This window comes from Diorhabda sublineata, chromosome 8 (assembly GCF_026230105.1).
Source record: "Diorhabda sublineata isolate icDioSubl1.1 chromosome 8, icDioSubl1.1, whole genome shotgun sequence".
NCBI classification, from domain to species: Eukaryota; Metazoa; Arthropoda; class Insecta; order Coleoptera; family Chrysomelidae; genus Diorhabda; species Diorhabda sublineata.
Genome location: NC_079481.1, coordinates 19,370,665 through 19,391,874, shown reverse-complemented (window position 1 = coordinate 19,391,874; position 21,210 = coordinate 19,370,665). Strand labels below are relative to the sequence as shown.

The 21,210-nt window shown below is 30.9% G+C and overlaps 1 protein-coding gene across 8 annotated transcripts in view; it reads right to left on the bottom strand.

Moving 5' to 3' along the window:
- Positions 1–21,210, bottom strand: part of LOC130447942 (peripheral-type benzodiazepine receptor-associated protein 1) — a 213,551-nt gene that overhangs the window by 114,925 nt on the left and 77,416 nt on the right. For all 8 annotated transcript variants that reach the window (XM_056785002.1, XM_056785003.1, XM_056785004.1 and 5 more), the window contains exon 3: positions 15,979–16,178. In XM_056785002.1, coding sequence (XP_056640980.1) covers positions 15,979–16,178 — 200 coding nt within the window. The remainder of the gene's footprint in view (positions 1–15,978; positions 16,179–21,210) is intronic.

Sequence of the window (21,210 nt, the reverse complement as noted above, 5' to 3'; positions counted from 1 at the left end):
ACTAACATTTAACTTGAATTTCTAATAACCAGTATACCGTTGATGCGGATTTTGTAATAAAAAAAACCGTGAAATTTGACTTATATAACGGCCTAATTATTTGTCCGCTTAGAATCCTGCACCACACATTAACAGCCAAAAAATCTAGTATAGGACTATATCATATGGGTGCAATCTAAAATAATATAATTAGTATAGTACAAATATTAACGGCAGTAAGACACATTGAAGTTCTTCGTTGTTACCAAAACGAATAAGGACTTCAAATGCTTTGACGTTAGTAATATTAGCTTAATATTTAGATAACGTCAATAATAAGATTATTATGAGAACAGCTTAAATTTCTGCAGGCAGGCCAATGCGAGAGCTTCCTATCCAAAGTAAATTTATAATTTCGTTTGGGAAACCAGCCTAATAGACGTTTGAAGAAAAATTCCCACCGTTTTCATATTTCTCAATATATCTCGGAACAAACAAATTCATCTACTTGCAATTTTCGCTACTTAAACAATTGTTAAGAGAAACTACAAAATCTAAAATTTATTGAACAGCGCCGTCTAGCATTCATGTTGCAAATTATTTCGTATTTATTTATTTTGTATTGCTGGTAAGATTTTATTCAAACAACATCTAGTTTATAAAAATCTGCTTAGAAGAAACGGGACTACAGGCATTTATTCACAAGGTTCGACTCTTCCCTACCTGTTATTTGAAGAGATATACTAAACCTAAATAAAAAATACGCGGAATTGATTGAAGAATTCGATTATCGTATTAAAATTGCCACTAAATTGGATAAATTTTGAAAAATATATTGCTTCTTTTATCTTATATTTTGAAAATAATTTCCACGTATTTACCGGGCCACTGTTATTTTTTCCCTGTTCCTGACATATGGCCGACGACCAATCTTAGTGGCCCATCTAGTACAACTTGAAATTTGATGAATACTTGATTCTTTTATGTAACAATGAAATAATATCAACATAATGCGTAAAATCAATATCAATACTGTTAGAAGTGGTAGGTACCCATGAAGTATATCAAAAACCATGAAATGAACTATTATTTTAAATAATAATGTAAAAAGCGCACCTGAATTACCTTATAATTGCAAAAGAAAGAGCAAGAAGACTGTGTATTATGTCCAAAATCCTAAAAAAGCTGAATATCTTATTTGCATTCAACATAAATAGAATAGAAAAATATGGAGAATAAAGAATGTTAATTAGTTTATATGGATAGGCGAAAGTGGAGCCAAAAAAAGACAAGGTATGGAATGAGAGTGGCGAAGATCATAGTTTAAACATGGCTTGCAAACATCCCAGTATAATGCTGGGGCCACACTAGAGGCTAACGTCAATGCCTATTAGCGCGATAATTATTGTGATAATTTTTAACGCGCTAATGAGAGTGGATACACTTTAACGGCCAACGTGTGCCCATTATTGGCGATAAAAATAGCGTTAATTTTACTTGAATTCACGCAAGATGGACGTTGACAGATCTCTGTATTTCATGAGTGTAAATTTTCATTATTTGAATTTATTGAACCATTGCCGAATAAAGAAGAAAAGGAAACAAAGACAAATAAGATGGTTTGGTCAAATGCTAATTTTGACGGATCCTACAAATATGGTTCTGTTCGCAGATTTTCGAAAAACGCAATTACTTTCTAGTCACTCCACTCCATAGCCACAGCACGTATTTCAAAAATAAACACGTGCGATCCTATTGCGCTCACTAGGTTCACTGACAATACGTAGTGTGGCCGCCTCATGTCATTAATTCTCCCGTTGTTCGCTTTGATGTACCGCCACTTTGAGCTATCGCCTAACGACAAATGGTAATGTTAATTCCGTTGTTAAATTATCGTGGCTACACCTACGGTTAACGTCCATAATCGCGAAAATGTGAGTACCGCTTACTGTGAAATTAAGCTTGATGTTCATAATTGTACGATATTTATTTTGAATTCAGCAACAATAACTATATCAGAAGATACAGCAAGTAGTAATTCATTCCAAAAAATAAAACCACAATTGTGTTCTTCTTCATTTATCACAGAAATAAGGTATAATTGAACATATGATTCTCTTGTGAATAGCCATAGAGTCTGTGTCAATGCCATGATAGAAAATAAGGTCAAGAATAAATTAATAAACTTGCCTACAGAAAATTCTACATTCTAGAATAGTGTGACATTTTAATAAATGTCTAAAAATTGTAGGAATTTTCAAATGAGAGTTTTTTTTCCTTTTCTAAGAAAATTTACCACGGTGATGGTAATATTTTTTACATGATCAGAACGTAGAGATTTCGACCAACAGAAGACTCGAAAGAATTTTCGATTGATTATTTAAGTGTTTTTTCTGGTCAAAATAAGTTGATAAAATAAATATTTCAAATCAAATAAATTACAATATATTTGAGACAAAAAGGTTAGTTTTAACCAAATTTTGTGAACAAATTTGTTAAGTAAAAGATAAAAATTATTCACATAAATTTTATGTGAATTTTAAGGTTATGTAAAAAATGCAAATACGAAAGTTGTAGATGTTTTTATAACCTACAACTTAGTATTTTGACTATTTTTCATAAGTCTTCTAGTTTTACCGGAACTCAATATAAACAGTTTTTAACCTCACAAACTCGCACCTTTTCTGTTCTCTACCTCTGATCACCCGTAAATAATCTTCCCTTTTATTTTTAACACACCCTTCTCCTTTTTAAACGGTTTAATCCTACTAGTATTCTTTCACTTTTTATCTTCTACCCTTATCTAAAAGTCTAAAAAAGCAATCCATATATAACACTTACTATGGACTATTCCTATTCAGAGGATTTTAAACAGTTTTAACATTTCTTACCCGTCAATTAGATCAGGAAGGAAGTCTGGAGGTCCTACTGTTAATAACATACATTCGTGGCAATACTTACCTGAAGAAAACATCATATACAGTACATATGTTGACAGTTAATTTATTGAGTTTCCTATTAGATCTAAATCACATAACAAGGCTATATTTCAGTTGCATGGAGAAATATTGCCAATTGATTCATTTTGGCTACTTCATGATATTCATTTTCACTCCTTTGTGTAGATAAAACTGATTGTAACATTTTTTATTTCCAAAGAATCGGTAAGAGAAATTAATATTGAAAGGATTATTTTGATCTTACCAACATATTCTTTCATTTTTTGATGCTCATAACAGAATGTATCTAAATTACATTACTCTCGAATAGAAGGGAAAGCAGATAATTTCTACCCAGTTTTGATATTCTATTTTTGTAAGTTACTATTGGATTTTTCCACTAATATTGATTTTAAAATATCAAATCAAAAATGAGAACGTAGTTTAAACTGACAATACCAGTGCCAATATATTGTACAATATCTGCTCCATTTGGACTGACAGTTGTAGTTAATGAACATAATTATAGAAACTAGTAGCAAATTGAACTAATCATATTATAGTTTGTTAAGGAGAATTGTGATTATTAGTTTCAACTATAAGTATCCAGGGAAGCTATTGATCGCGAAATAACACAAATTTTGAAAAATATGGAAGACAGATTTTGGAAAAATATGGTCATCGGATAAGATGTCAAGGCTCATTGCAGAAATGATACCCTAAATCGCCTGATTTAATACCCCAGACATTTCCAGGAACATGGACGAGTAAAATTCATGCCTCACAGTTTGATTTACATCTGCGATTGTTCAACATTTCCGACATATAAACCCAGAAATCTTAATATGATGCTTTAAAACTTCCAGGTTTATCTAATATTGAACGTATTTTTTATAAAATTTTCGCCTTAAAATTGAAACTACCGATTGATATATTTCTATTGATTAGATACATTTTCGTCTCAGATGGGATGAATTATTAAGATCTTATTTATACCATAATGATATCTGATTTCTTTATCATAATACTCGCTATTTTTAGTATAAAATAGATTTAATAAAAAGACTAGCTATCAAACTTCGACGTTCTAAACTACATTTATAAAAGAAAGTTAAAAATTGTTCCTTCCATTTTATTTCAGACTTTAAAAAAAACTAACATTAAAAATCATTTATCTATAAGGATTCGAAGAAAAAATGATTCATATATAATTTTGCAAGACAAAAAATATCAACATAGTAATTGACGTTCAAACGAAAATATCAACGTACCTCAACAGCGCTAGTCATTGGCACATAAAACAAATAAGAATATAAAAATTGCATAAAAGACTATTACAAAATTTATTTCAAGTACTTAACTATATGAATTATATTTCATGATATAGCTTACTAATTATGGTATGCGGTCTTTGACGGACACAGGGAACGTGACAATTTTGGTAAAATGACTTTCCGACCACTTCAAATAACCGTGAGTAAGTTTTTTGTGGTTATTACGGATTCTCCTTATTGCCATAGCTTCTCTCCAACTGAAAAAATCAAGGACTAGGTGACAAGTAGATGGATGAATGTTTTGTAGTGCTGTCATACTTTTGCTTCATATATCATGCCAATAAAGAATTAATTCAGCATTTTTTGTAGATTTTTATACAATATCAATCATTCTCGATGATATAGATCCTTCACAAGTAACCCCTTGTTCTCTTTCTACTACTCCTCTATAAACCTTCCTAAATACAAATCATTCCTGATAAAATACAACAACAATTCAATACAAACGCAACAAGTAATTAAAAATGCTTTCAAAGAAATAATATCTGCAACTACGATTTAGTTTTATGTAAGAATGAATCTAGAAATGAAACAAAAATAATCGATAATAGTAACAACATCACAAATTCCAATAAAATCATCACTTCCTAAATTCCTAATCTCAACCACCTGCAACATTCACACATGCAAACTATTAGTCATTAATTTCATTACCTTGACTTATAAGCTCGTTGGAATATGTACTTGCTTGCTTCGATTTCATCTATTTAAAATATATTTACATGAATTTACTACCAACTTCTCATATCCCAAAAAATAACAGTTACTATCATTTGGTTACCTTCCCACATTGGCATCATAGGTAAGGAACTAGCAACCCAACAGACAAAAAGTGCTCCAGCATATACTATCACCGACAACTTAACAATTCGTAAGGACTTGAAATCTCATTTGAAAGAAAAACCATAGTAACGTGGCAGAAAAATGTGAATACCGTGGATACTTACTAACACTGCACATAACATCGAAGTCTTCTAAAGACAAGATTTAACAATTAACAATAACACAATTGCTAGGTTGTCTCAAAGATGACGTAGTAAAATTGGAAAATAATGGTATTCACAAAATTATCTGTAATTATTGTGGCAGGAAGTTTGTTGGGCAAACTAAGAGGTCTTTTAATTTTCGCTGTAAGGAGCACCTAACTTATTTATAATATAAACGAACAGAAAACAGTCAAAATAATGAAATTAATAAAAGTAATATGAAATTGTTGAACAATATATGCAACAATAAATTTATGAAACACTTGAAAGTTTTCAGATTGTTAAATGTAAGAATAGTTTGAATAGAGACAAATGGTCTTTTCCTCACAGTCTCACCAAATAGTTTATTGGCTGAGGATTAAATGTGGAAATTCCTGCCAAAGTGTTTCCTCCAGCTGGAATTGTCTGTCATCAAGAAGGTTGATTGATGAGAAAATTTAGTACAAATCGGTAGGTCAAGTTAATAGGTTTAATTGTGAGTGTTGGTCTTGTGGTACCTAAGCAGTGTTTACTGTGAATACAACTAACAGCTCCAGAAAATCCTTATTAAGTTTTAAAACGTTTAATTTATCAGTATCTCACCGATATCGACAGTGATATAATTGTTGCAATCAAAACATTGATTGATTCAATCGTGAAATTCCTCGTCGTGTCAACTTTAATGCAATGAAGGGAAAATGAACCGTAGCCGCCTTCTCTTGGTCCATGAGCACATTTAATACATTTATAGATTTGACGGTAGGTAACATTAGAGTCTATGATGTCGAGCCAATAACAGAATAGCATTGACATTTGACATAATATAGTGGATGCGTAATTGATCTGGGTCGAAGGCCTAATAACAGCACAGTACGATAAGTGTTGATTTTAGGTCTGTTTAGATGTTTAGTTATTCAAAAAGCAAAAACGAAATAACAAAACATAAAACATTTTTCCTTACCATATGTACAAGGACTTTCCCTATTATATACAGGTCATAAAGGACATAATACGTTATTCAAATATTTCACTAAATTAAAATCTAAAACACCAAAAAACTAATTGTGACGCTGTCTACATAGGGCAAATCTCTTAGTATTTATAAAATAGTTAGAAACCATGAAATATCAAAAAAACATAAATACAATTATAAAGATTCAAAAATTCTTAAAACGGAATTTAATACACGTAAAAGGGAATTTTTAGAAATGGTTCACATAAGAACGAAAAAGCTATAAATGATAAAAACGATCTAAGTAATTTTAGTGAAATTTATAGCTGTATTTTGTGAATTCTAATAAAACTACAAATAATTTAATTGATTACTGCTATATATTTGTGATGTGGCGACCAAGGAAAAATTCATTTTTCTTATTAGAACAAAGTTCTAATTTGATTTTATCCTTATTTTGATATTCATGATGAAGGTAATCTATAACTCATTATAAATAAGCAAACTGTCAGTGTCAATATCATATTTTGATAAGACTTAAAGAAAAGTCGAAACGTCAAAATTTATCTTTTTTTTTTAAATTATAAAAAAAACTAATTTCAAAACAGATCTAAAATCAAGAACATTTAGATGCATGCCATTAGATGCCCAGTTGAGGACAGTCTGGTCAATCCGGGCCGGTTTATGAGGAACATGACAGAAAATATAATAAAAAAATTTTAGTCCTCAGTGTTTAAAACAAGATGGCAATGTTTTGAGGTTTGTAAAGGGTGTGGTGTTATTTTTCCTGGTAACGTATTTTTTATTTTTGTCAATGCGCAAAAATACTATTTATAAACTGGAGACTCCACCGCTTCATAACAAGCACCAGTGTTTGAACAAGAACGTTCAAACATTAGAAAGAAAGAAAGTTGTGTATAAAGGTGTAATTACAAGATATTAGTAATAAGGGTTTATGTTTGTAATGCTCCATTAGACCACACGTTAACGACTGCACTTACACATACTGCTTTGAAGGATCAAATCCATATCAGTGTATATGGATGAAGAAGACAGCTCTTCAAACACACTTCAAACATCTAAATTTGGACATATGTAACTGTTGTGTAAGGAGCATACTGCATTTTTCTTCTTTTGTGCACTTATGCTTCAGCTCCCAACTTCTTAAGCTGTCAATGAAGTACCAGACCTTCCAGTGGGACCATTAAAAGATAACACAAGTAACAATTATAAATTTCTTCTTTGTGATAACCAAAATACGTTTGAGAGGCAAACTGACTTAAATATTAAAATATAGTTTTGCCCAATTATGTAAAAAAATTAATATACTTTTGAAAACTGCAGATGAGATATTAAAATATGGTGATCTCTTGTTTAAAATGGCAGACAAACCAAAGTACAAAAAAACGGCTTAGCGGTATTTTTATAATATTTATGTATTCATATAGGGCAATGTCGCCTAAATGGACATCTGAAGATGCTAGCCTGTAGATTCTGTACAAATGACGAAACAACTAGTCCCCAGTACCGCAGCAAGAAAATGGAATGCAATAGATCTGATTGGTTGAAAAAAAAATTATAAAAAACTCTCGTTTGTCTCATTTTTTTGTTTCACTTCTGAAGTTCCATTCTCCCCATAATTAAAAATGAAAGGTTGCATCACATTTAAGACCAACTATCGACCAGATATTTTTCCAAACAATAAGTAGAGTTGTATCAACCAAAACGATTATAAAGTGGAGAACGGTAGGAACGATCGAAATATTACAATATTATGTTACGCTGATGATACCGTTCTAGTCACAAAAAATGAGGATGATCTTCAAAGGCTTTTACATGTGTTTAACTGCACAGCTAAATCAAAGTGTATGACCACATCCAAAACTCCATTAAGATGTAAGCTAGTCGTAGACGACCAGATAATTCACCAAGTAATGAAATTCAAATACTTAGGAATCAAGATTTCAGGATTTGGAGACGTGGAGAACGAAGTAAGAGAGCAAACAAACAAAGCCTTAAGAATAGCAGCATGTTTGAACGAAACCATATGGTGAAATAAACATATCGGAATAGAAGGCCAAATCGAGAATATACAAGGCCACGGTTAGACCCATAATGACCTACACCGCAGAGACACGGCCAGAAACAGCGAAAACCAAAGAATGATGAACACAGCAGAGATTAAAGTTCTACGCAGGATAGCCGGAAAAACCCTACTGGACAGGGAAATTGAGAACATCAGAAGATTTTACAAAATAGATGACGTCAACGAATGTGTTCTATCAAGAAAGAAAGAATGGAACGAGCACATAAGTCGTATGGACAACAATAGACTGGTCAAGATAGCGCGCGATAAATCCCCAATGGGCCGAAGGAGTGTCGGCCGACCCAGAAAAAGGTGGAGTGACAACCTTGAAGCAGGATAGGAGGCAAGGATGTCAAAGATAAAACAGGCAACTACGCCTAATATGAAGAAGAAGAAGAAGATAGAAAGAAATTAGAGGAAGAGTGACGTAATATCCTATTTAGTGGAAAATGACGATTTTGGAACAGCTCGAAAAATGGTTTGGGAGACTATTACTTATGGTTGATGACAACCATTGTACAATTTGATTCCGTTTAAAAGCTGAGCATTACATTTTAGCGATTCCTGACATTCTTAATCACGTTATTAATTGTTGACATACATTAGTTGCACCCGCGATCTTATTGTTAGATCAAGGGTGCAACTTTTCGTCATTTAACCTTTTTGTGTGATAAATTATATATGGTGTTGTTGTATGCCTTGACTAATAATATATGCTTATTACTATTTATGATAAACATTCAAAATTTTTCTTTATAATCATTATATTTTGTATGTTTTACAGAAATATCGGGTAAAAGGACAAGAGAGCAACTCATTAAGAGAAAACTGAACTTTATGCCGAACAGCTCCGTCGGTAAAAGTTTCTTTATTTAAAAAGAACAAAAGTAATGAAAGAAAAAATAGAAATAGATGTAGTTTTGAAAATATTGATTGCAAACAGATTCAAAGAAAGATTGCAAGGTACCAGAAAGCGGCATAAAGAATAAAAAATCAAACAAGCTTATTTCGAAACAAGCGACAACACTTTCTGAAAACTCATCAAGATCTTCTGGTAAAAAAATACTCAATATCGTTATATTCACATGAGTTAGACAAGTTGCACTAGCGACCATTTGATATCCGCGATTTGGTCAAAATAAATTGTTAATTTTTGTTTTTATTTAGAGCTTTTGTTTTATCTTTTTTGAAACCATTGTGAACAAAGAAAATATTGAAATGTAATCTTTCAAAGTTTATATCAACTAAAAATGTTTTTTATTACATGAAACTAAAACATGGGCCTAAATGTTGAAATCATGATAATGGAATGGCTCATGTAATGTTCAAATCGAGATAATGGAATGACCCATGTACAAATAGAAGTAGCTAATTTAAACTCATATTTCTGGAACCGTTGCTGACTTCATAGTAAAGCACTATGTACTACTATACACCAACACATTTTCTGAATCTTTTCAAACACAAGTTTATTTTCTTTAGAGGTAAACTGCTTATCACACGATTTCATATATATTCTTACAACTTCCATTTTGGTACTTCATAAGTATTGCTTAGCCTAGAACTTCCGATTCTAAAAATTGGAGACACAATTGTTCATAAAATCAATGTTCCTAGTGTTAAACAAACTTCTGATAATTTAAATTTTTCTTAGTTTTCCAAATAATCCTCATATTGTTTTTGTGCTCACTTACAATAATAATAATAACTCGATAAGAAGGAATATCAATATTTTCTTTTTAAATAGCTATTCATCAGTTTTTAAGACATGAATAATATTGTATTCAAATTAGTTTGTTAATTTGAACATGAATATAGAAGCCTACTAAGGCTTGTTTTGCGTAGGCTTGGTTATTATTTTCTTAGTGCCACTCTTAATTGGAATCCATTCCAGTGATCTATGAACCAAACTCGATTTGAATTAATTATCAGTTCAATTGACTGAACGTGACGCATATTCAACTTAAAATTTAAATATGGAAAGCTCTATTAATAATCTATAATTACTAAATTGAAATTGAAAAAAAATATATTGAGTATTAGTATTAATAGGGAATAGTAAGACATCTTTGACATTATCTTTTTTGCCTTATACCGAAATTTTTGTGAAAAGTAAATGAGATTGTGTAACCTACAACAAATTAGGTTGACATTTATTAACTGCACACCTAAGTCAAACTTATGGTCTGAAATATTCATAAACCATACCAATCGAAATTGGAAGTATGAAAATGAATTTCATTTAGGCCAATAAAGTATTTGATTTTTTGCAAGTGCTCATTTATTAAAAGGGTGCTTAGCTGCCAATGAAATATGACTGCCTATAGAAAAATATGACAAAGACACTCAAAATGCTAAATTTGTGTAGTCCTCCATTCGTAAAAATAAAAGCCTCAAATTTACTCACTGGAATGAAAAAAATATCCTCTCAACGGTTTCTTTGATCTAATTACAACAATGACATTATATTTATTCACACTACAATTATGAATTAATTCAATATCATTGAATGAGCTATGATTTTTCTGTTTATCATTTTTTCAACCAGATGGAAATATACCTTCCAGGTAGTGGAATAAGACTATTAAAGGAACAATTTTTAACACTACTAATACAAAATGTACTATACCATGCTGTAAGTAGGTGTGTTGTATCTCATTTCATCATAAAATGAGATGTGCAAATGAAAAACATTTTGCGACGTTTATTTCAGGAAAGTCAATAAAAATCTCAGATACCTTGTCTGAGTTCTTCAAACCATTGCCAAAAAACTGCATTATTAAGACATATACAACACACTAATACACCAAAGTGATAAGAAACACAAGGGTTATGACGTATACAGATGTATTTTCAATTTCTCATTTCGAGTATTATTAATCAGAGTATCCAAATTTATTTTTTCATATACTGATATCAGTGGTAGTTTCTTGTATTTCATGAAAGGAAAAATAGCAATATCATGATTTATCCAAGCTTACTTTCTTGGTTAATTGTTAATTTCTCATACAAATAACGATGTATTAATAATAATGAGTGGAATATTAGGAAAAACATTAAATACGTCAAAGTTATTTAAACTGACCTTTTTCACCTCAATGTTAGGCCTCGGTAGAACTCCTATTTAATCACGACATAGCCTACTTAAAATAATCAAACAAAATGCAATTTTTCAATAAAATATTAAAGAAGTGCCTGTCAAAGCGACTTCATATAAACACTATAGACAAAGAGAGAGAAAACATTCAATATAAACCAAACGAAATTGTCCTCACATACACAATGAGCTGAATTTTTTTTTATTTGATAGGAAAAAACATATTGATCAGTAAGATCATGTATTAGAAATATTACGGGTACATCAAATTTTAAAGACAAAATAACGTTCTGGATGTGATTTTCCTATTTCTCCATTTATCCATATTATTTTTAATTCTAGCAACTGTATTTTCCCAAGCTTTCTTTGGGCGTCGTTGTTTCTTCTTTTCGAATTCTCTTGCCTGCCAATTTTTTTTTCTGGAGTATTGCTTTTCCTTCTACAAAGGTGTCCAAACCATCTAAAATTTTGTTTTTAAATTGTTTTAATTACAGATTCTATAACATTCTAGTCTTTTCTAATTATTTTTTAATCGATCCTTTTTGGTGAAATCTCTTACTGTGCTCAAGCACTACATTTCTGCTGGTTGAATTTTGCTTATGAGTGAGCCTGTGGTATCCAACTTTCACTACTACATTAGAACTGGTCGAAATATTGATTTATATTCGATAATTTTGGTATTTTTTGTTATTCCTTCTCTTTCTAAAAACTTTTTGCGTTTATATACTGCGCTAATTCTTCATTCAATTCTGCTTATTGATTTTTCAAGTTCTGTATGTCAACGGTTTGTAGATCCCTTTCTAGCAAATTTTGTAACATTTCTGATGTAACATTACTGTTACCCTCTACTTTACCCGTATTTAGCTTCTCTACACTTTTTCAACTTCTTCTGTTTGCTTTGTAGTTCTAGATGCTTTTTTATCTTAACGTCGTCTTACTTCATAGATATTCTCTCCATTTTTAAGTTTTTTGGTATGGTTTGCTCTTGTATATCTGTCAATTCTGTGTTCTATACCACATACTTCCATTGCGGTCTTCAGTATTATATACTGATTTACAATTTACTCCACATCTCTTCTATAGATACACTCTTTTCGATATTTTCATTTTTTTCTGCTACTTCTTCAACTTGAATGTTTTTTTTTTTCGACATTTTTGTTTATCTAATGTAATTTCATTCTGTCTCCCAAAAATCAGTTTCAATCTTACTCTTAAAAGGTGATGATTTGCTGTTTATCTCTTTCAATTTCTGCTACTAACATCTCTAGTGAATTAATTTGATTATTAATGTTGACAAAATGTGTAAGTCTCTATTCATTGTTGTTTCTTTCCTTCTCTCTATAAATATCAATTACCAATACAGCTTTACTCATCCTTCTTCCCAACTTTACTAATAAAATGTTCCATCTTCTATTGTCTCACTCAATTTTTACCAGAATTCTCTTCCGTTCTTACATTCTCATTTTGGACTATACGCTATAATTATTGTCATAATTTTCTCTAAATGCAGTCCTATTTTAGGTATTTTTTCTGTGATGTGAGTTCAAATATATTTTTGATATGTACTCTTCTTATTATACATACAATACCTTCTTTGGTATCTTACGATTTGTATTCATAACGTTCACTATTGAAAAATAGCTGCCTTCTACTCCAATTTCTCTTTAAAATTTATTATTTCTGTAATTCCCAATATATCCAAATCTACTTTTTCAAATTCTTGTGTGAGCTCATCTTCGTTTATAACAATTTCTAATGTTCCATGCTGCTATTTTTTTATTTCATTTCATTCTCTTTGTTTTTCTTCATATTATATTTTCCTTTTAGATATTCTTTCTGTACATCTTATTTTTTTCAATTCATTTTAATACATCTAGTTCCTTTCTCCTTATCATATCCCTTTTCATAGCCATTTTTATATTTTTCAGTTTGATTGAATTTTTCACTGCTTTTATTATTACAAAAAAAACAAATATAATGATGTTATAAACTTATCAATGTAATAATTACAATAGACAGAATGTGCTTCTCCAGAAAATTGAATTATTCGGTGCAAAGTTTAAGATGGAATTTTTTTAAGTAGATTAGATCCTGAACTAATATGAGCTTTCTGATTCTCAACGTCTCACATCTGGAGCCTTATCTTAGTTGTGCTTATGAATACATCGATACTTTACATGATAAGATCATTTTTCTGGATTGATACTAAGTTCTTAACAATTAATGATTATATTGAAACATTTCAGTTAAAGGTGACTTTCGACTATTTGTGATATTTGTCTGACAAAAAATGAATAGTCAAACAATAAGAGCTATCCAATGTCAATTTATTAAACTGAAGTGACAAAAAGATTACGTGGTTCGATCTCAGAAAATTGAAGAACATTAAGTAGAAATCTTTGGAAGACATTGATATGCTTAAATAAAAGGTATCAGTGAACGGGGAGAATACAAAATGTGAAACAGACTTATCAATATCCTTGACAGTGCGTAAATTATACATGCATTCATTCTAAGCTAAAAGATTAAAAACCGTAATAAAGTAAAATGAATGTACTTTCGATTGATGATTGAATAGTTCTTTCAACTGTTTTCAATTTCAATTTGACGTACAAACACCTGTGGCGAAGGTGTTTATAAAAATGATTGTTATTCATTGTAGCTAACCATTTTCATGAGTATCTGCTTAATCAGAAGTCGTCTGAAAGTATTTATAAATATTGTTTTTTCAATTTCATCGGAAATAACCTAGTTTAAGCACTATGGCTATAATTAATTATGTCAATGACAGGACCCTCGCCGATAAAATAATTTCTCTTCTCCTTCTCAGATTAAAATCCGATATTTTCACTTGGACTTTTCCATTTTTAACTACATAATTTTCACAGACAGAATAATTTCCCTCGTAGATGACGATTGCTTTATAGGTTTTTCAATTACCTTAGACCAAGTTCCTTCACCATTCAACACTTTCCTGTTCAATAAAATGGATTCTTTCGCAAAGTATATATCCAATAATTTATCTCAACCCGATCTTCCTCGGTCTGCCGAACCTAGACAAATACGCGGATGACTTCCAATCCCTCATCATCGATTTGTAAGACATTGTCGTTCTTCTTACAACCGTAAACACCAACTATATCTCCATATCTCAGATCATCCTGAGAAAAATTTAAAAATTTAAAAAAGGCAGTTATCCTGTGTATGATCCAAATAGAGGCTCAGCAGTCAAAACGCAATGAAACTCTCTAATTGCTAAAATTAGGCTTCATATCAATGCTGGGAAGCAGAGAAAGTGGAAAGCTACCACGGTTGGTTTGTACTATAGATATAGACATGCATTTTGGCAACAGTTCTACAGGCTTAAAGCCAAAAAAGCGTGGAGTGACGCAGTTTGAAGTGCCAATGGAACCGAATTTTACAACATATAATCTGGAGCTCCCATATAATTACCAACGTAAATAAAACATAAAACTCCACGAACCCTTCAATATCAAGTTCATTCAATCGGCTTGCCGAGCTAGGAATATGCAGCTTTCGAACGTATCGGAATATCTAGACAGGAATTGAAAAACTTGCCTAGGGTAGGTTCTCACCAGCTCTGCAGCCTGTTCAACGCCTACTTGATATTTTCGTACTTCTCTTGATGTTGAAAATCTGCCAACACACTTCTTATTCGCAAACGCGGCAAAAACCCCGTCAAGTCTAAATCTTACCATAGTCTATAAATTTCAAGGACAGAATCTGGAACTTCTATATCGATCACAATTCAAAATTCCAATTCGGATTGGATACCAATCCCAGCAACCTAATCACTACACTATCACCAAACTTACTATCGTAAGGACTGGAAACATTGCGTCACCGCCATCTTCATGGATGTACAGAAGTCTTTCGATCAGGTCTGGCGCGGCTCCTCTCTATACGAGGATATATTGATATTTAGTTAGCCTAGACCAGTTCCATGCATAAACAAAATATTGCGTTACCATAGCAACGAACAATAACTTATTAGAAGTGTCAATGTAAAGTTTGACGTGAAAAAAAGTAAACCAGACTGACGCAATAAATTAAAAAAAAAAGATGTCCACCGAAATTGTGAAAATCGAAAAATTGGAGTATCGAGCTATCATAAAGTACCTGTATTTAAAAGGGTTGAGAGGTAAGCAGATTTACGAAGATATGCTTAATACCCTTGGTGATCAATGTCCTTTTTATACGACCCCGAATAATTGGACTGCAAGCTTCAAAAGAGGTAAATTTTCCATTGAAGATGATGACCGATCGGGAAGGCCAGTTTCTGTGTCAGTCCCCAAAAATATCGATTCAGTTCATGACATGATTTTATCAGACCAATATTCACCAACTATTTAGCTATTCTTTTATATTTTATGTACGAATGATGTACTTTTTCATTACATTCAGGGTATCTGTATCTGAAGTTCTGTATGATTTTATATTTTACTTTTCTCTCCTTTTTTTAAGTAGCAGAGTATAATTAGTGCAAATTCAAAAATTCTATTTATGATTGCTTCTCAATAAATACTGTATTACCTAATCATCCGTTCAAATAATCCTTGTGTTTCTAATCAACAACAACATTGTCGAGCTACTACTCTAACTTACCCAAAGTTGTAGAACGACTATGGTCTAACTCAGCTAATATTCTGTTATCTTGTTCTATTTTAGCCATAATTCGTTCTATTTCAGTACCTTTATTGCCCCAGGACTGTCCACCCATGCCGCTAGACATCTGACCAGACTGCATGCTCGTGCCCATTCTTCCTCTATGTGATGATGCTAATTCTAACTGCAATTCTTCACATCTGTAACCATTTAGAAAATATTTAAAAAGTTTACACAAAACATAGTTTCACAAAAAGACATAGGCACTTACTTCCCAAAATAAAAATGGTAACCTATAGAATTGGTATTGAAACTTACGTAAACTTCAGAATATATTTCAATTGGTAAATTAGAAACTAGGTTCAAATTCTTGTATCAGATCGTTTAACATCAACATTGATCATGAACAAATAGGCAAACTGCATCCAAACAATCAAGGACTCCAATGGATATATACTAGACCGTACTAAGATTAGAAGATAAGAAAATCCAAGCATGATTGAAGACTGGAAACATCATGTCAACAGCAAGTTAGAAATCCTCGTTTGTAAATATGGCATTCAAAGGAAAACTAGAATGCACAAATTTATCGCTCAAACTATCAAAAACCGTCAACAAAAGCAAACATGCTACTAAAATTAGAAAAACTATCTCATACATTTCAACAAAACGATATACGAGGTACAATATAATGATTAATTGTTAATCATTAATTGGAAAATTTCCAATGTTTCAGCTTCCAATTTGAAGCCAGTGTCAAGGAGTAAAGGTAAGTTATCAATCTAATTACCTTTCAAAAAAATAATGCATATCTTCTAGATTTTGAAAAAACAAATTCTATGGAAATTCAACAAAATTCGTAAATACCTAAAGTAACATTGGACGGATTTCAATCTAAACACATTTTTCATTAATTACAATATTAAAGAAATCACAGTCATATCTCAAAACTTTTTATCAAAACTATAGAACTAACTTACATCAACATACTTTAGATATGAAAATGAAATATATACACAAATTGATGGTGGTACTGAAGAAGCTTCCATATCGAGTGTTATAGCAAAATTAAGTTATTATCTTGAGAAACTTAACAGAAATATCTCATTCTTTTTCCTTTATGAAGATGATTGCATTAATAATGTACTAAAAAATCAAATTGAAAATATTAGTGACAAATTCAATTCTCATCTTAAAAAACAACTTAGTCATCAATTTCAATTCATGTCATGCTCTATCGCCAGAAACATCAGTGATTATAAAAATGGCGCATATAACTATTTAACAATCAGATCTTGAATTTAGATGTTTAGCTAATCAAAACGCAAAAACTGCATTGAAAGAAAATAATTATCCGGATATAATAATAACTAACATATTCATGAAAAGGATAAACATGTACGTACTATAATCAATTAAGAAACAAACATCAAATAATAAAACATTTCTCCTCATCTTATGTACAAGGACTTTCCTACCATCTATAGAATTATTTCAATAAATATATTAGTATAAGACAAGGAGGACATAATTCATTATCCAAATATTCCACTAGACTGGAATCTCAAACACCCAAACGTAAAATAAGTAATATAATTGTATAAAGAATATAATAGTGGGTTAACCTTATGAGGATATCATTTGACAAGGTGGACGCCACAAATAAATGGCAGTGGAGAGTTGGCGTCCACAGCACGTCTTTTCTTACTGTACGTCGTAGCTTGAATTACGTATTTTCTTAGTTTTGGTTGCCGAATTAACCCAATAATAGATGGCGCCCAAATATTTAAAATATTATATTCAACCCTTAAGCTGTGTTGTGAAGTTTTTTATTTTGGGTGCCTATAGCATAGTTGCAATTTAAGTGTTCGTTGTGATATTGTTGAGTTTCGTTGGTTGTGCATTTGGATAATTTTTTTATTTACAATGATTTACTACAAATTCCAAATCCATTCATCTTATAAACTTATCAGAAGTACTTGAACCATACCTAAATTTAAACTTAGAAGCCACCTTTATAGTAAAGACAAACAGAATAGAATAATACATTTTGGAAAATATTTCAAACTTATACATAAACACAACTAACCGAAAACTGAACTTTAATATTTCACAAAAATAGAAATAGTATTTTTTATTTTTTTATGTTTATGAACTAAGTACATAATAATAAGGTAGTGTGTCTGTGAGTTTATATTTGGAAATTATCTATGCCATAACAGATTGACAAAATAGTAACAATTAGGGAGAAAATTATAATTTCCTCCAGTCTCAAGTTATACATGAAAATTATGTTTTTGTTTTATTCAGCATACAATGTTTGAATGAAATAATATCAAATACTAGTTTTATTTGAATATAAATTTACTATAGACATGTACTAACAAATCTTCGATTCGACGTTTCGTGCCTTCACGAGGCAAATATATGGGTTTTTAATGAGGATATGCTTATTTATTATAATTATTAGTCAATTTAAGCGATATAGCACACTTTTATCTCGAATAACTAACATTACTAATAATTATTCTTAAATACGTTTCTGTTTTACTTTAAACATTACCTGGTGTTTTCGATATAAAAAAGAACTTTTTTAACCAAATATGTCACTCCATAATATAATTACCAGTTTTGTGTAAGAATATAGTAATGCATTATACCATCTTATGATTGTTGAATACTTCCAATAAAAATGAATTTTATTATATATACTGAAAAATCACATTTAACAAGAGATAATTTCATTTGCTAGTAAGTACCCGCTTTTATGACCATACTTACCTGGTTCAGATAAGTAGACCTTTTGCCTGCTTTTATTATACCATTAAACAAACAGATGGTTTTGTAAGCATTTATGGTCTCATTGTAAAATATAATTTCTGAAAGTTGAAGGTAGCAACAAGCTCCTCAAGTACATTTTTCCAGTCGCACATTATGAATGAATTTAGCATCCCAACAAATATTGATATTTGTTATTTATTTCACGATTTACCTATCCATTACTACCTATAGTGATAATAGAAACAGCCTATTTAAAACTATAGAACAAATTAATTATTTTTAAAAAATGTTTTATATTTTCAACTGTAGTAGTTGGTGTCTTTTGTATAACGTAATAACTATTTGAATATGACACCTTGGAAATTTTTTTATGGTATATATTTTTTGTATTGTATTTAACTCAACAATAACAACAACAGTTTTAACATTTCTATATTATTTTGTGGTCAATCCAAAAAGTATAAATAGATAATAAAATAAATAATATTTTCGATAATTATAACTTTTGGCTCTCCAATGTGAAACCAAGACCGGTCCTGCGTTAGGTAAGGATGAGGCCATTGTATAAATATCTAATCACAATGATAAAACTGACAAAACGATTGTAAGTAGGTATTTTAGTAGTAGTTGATAGGACAATTTTTTTTCTTTATTAAGAAGAGTTTTTTATTTATTGGTCTTATCCAAATTTTCCCATTGATTCGTAACTTTCAATACAAAGCCAATGAATATAATTTTTATATTAAAATCAGATTATTTAAATATCTTTGGTACGTATATACTTATTTATGTATTTTTTATTTCTGGTTTTGTTATAATTCTTTTGATTGGTCTTTTTTGTTTGATTTTAAAAACCCTTAAAGATAAGTATTAGAGTGTTTTTACCGTTGTTGTGAGCATACCAAGAAATTTCAATGATGTGTAGTTGTTTTTGAAAATGATACACAGGTATGGAATTATCTTAACACAATTCGGGAAAATTCTATCATTCCGACGATGATGTAAGATACAATTATGGAAATTCCAAATAGGAGGTACTACTAGTCGTTATTCCATTTATGCCCGTTATTGAAATGAAATAAATTCAAGTTTTTGAACATAAAAAAATACTTTACCATAACCATTACAATAAATATGTATGTTAACATTGATGTTCCTTATATTAGGTAATGCTGTTTTGGCAAATCTAAGCCAGAAATCGCTAAGAAATAAGCTGATCTGCATCAAACATTTCAGTGAAAATATTAGTCAATCTAAAAGATTGCCTACTACTGCTGTACCATTCCGCTACAAAAATGATAAAGGTTTAGAAAGTGAATCGGATAGGGAAAATTTGGATGAACAAATAATACAATTGAATGTTTCCTCACATCCACAAACATATTCAAATCACTAAAAAATAAGCTGATCTGTAGCAAACATTTCAGTGAAAATATTAGTCATTCTAGAAACATTGACATGACAGATAGTTCTATCAGTAACCATGAAAATGAAGAGTGGTTGAAAGAGGTTCAGAACCTTTCAACTTGTCCTATGGGAATTGGAGGGAGGAAGTCATTGCAAGAAGAAAATGAACGATTGAGAAAGAAACTAACCAATGCTAGGAAAAAAGTCGATAACCTGAATACTCAATTGAGAGCTACAAAAAAAAGGATTATGAAAACGCAACTCTCTGCGAACGTTTTATATGGTGAAGGAACTCTCACGAATCTTACAAAATCTCTTGTGAATATGGACTTACAACATATGATGAAATCCCCATGGTTACTATCTGAAAAGAAAACTGCCCTGTCACTATTTTATAAAGAACCTAAGACATACAAATATTTGCGACAAAAAGGGTTTATTTTGCCAGCAATATCAACAGTGAAATCATGGGTTGCCAATTTCCGTTGCAAACCTGGATTCAATACAAATATTTTTATGCACCTTACTTTAAAGGCGGATACGATGCTGCCTAGAAGAAATGTATTCTGATGTTCGGCGAAATGTCTATTAAGATGAATCTTGAGTACAACATGAAAACAGATTTTATTGAGGGTTTCGAAGATCTGGGCAAGTTTGGAAGAAAGCCTTTCCCTGCCAGTGAAGCTCTAGTTCTCATGATCGCTTCAATTACAAAGACTGTAAAATCAGTTTAGAAGCTTCTGATGACATAAAGAGTGGACAAGAGCTTCTTATATTCAATAAGAATTATTATTTAAATGATAAGTGTGCATTGAAAACACCAAGAACATTAATGAAAAATTTCACATTGATAATACTTAATAGCTTCCACTCAAAAGTATAGGGAAAATTTCATATAATAAAATAATATTAAATTTGAAGAAGAAAATTATTGGAAAAATAGAAAAAATTCTTCCCGAGTGGCATGCAACAAATGCAATCTGTTGTAGTCATGGGTAATACATTTTCAATTTATTATTGCGAACTCAGATTTTCAAATATTGT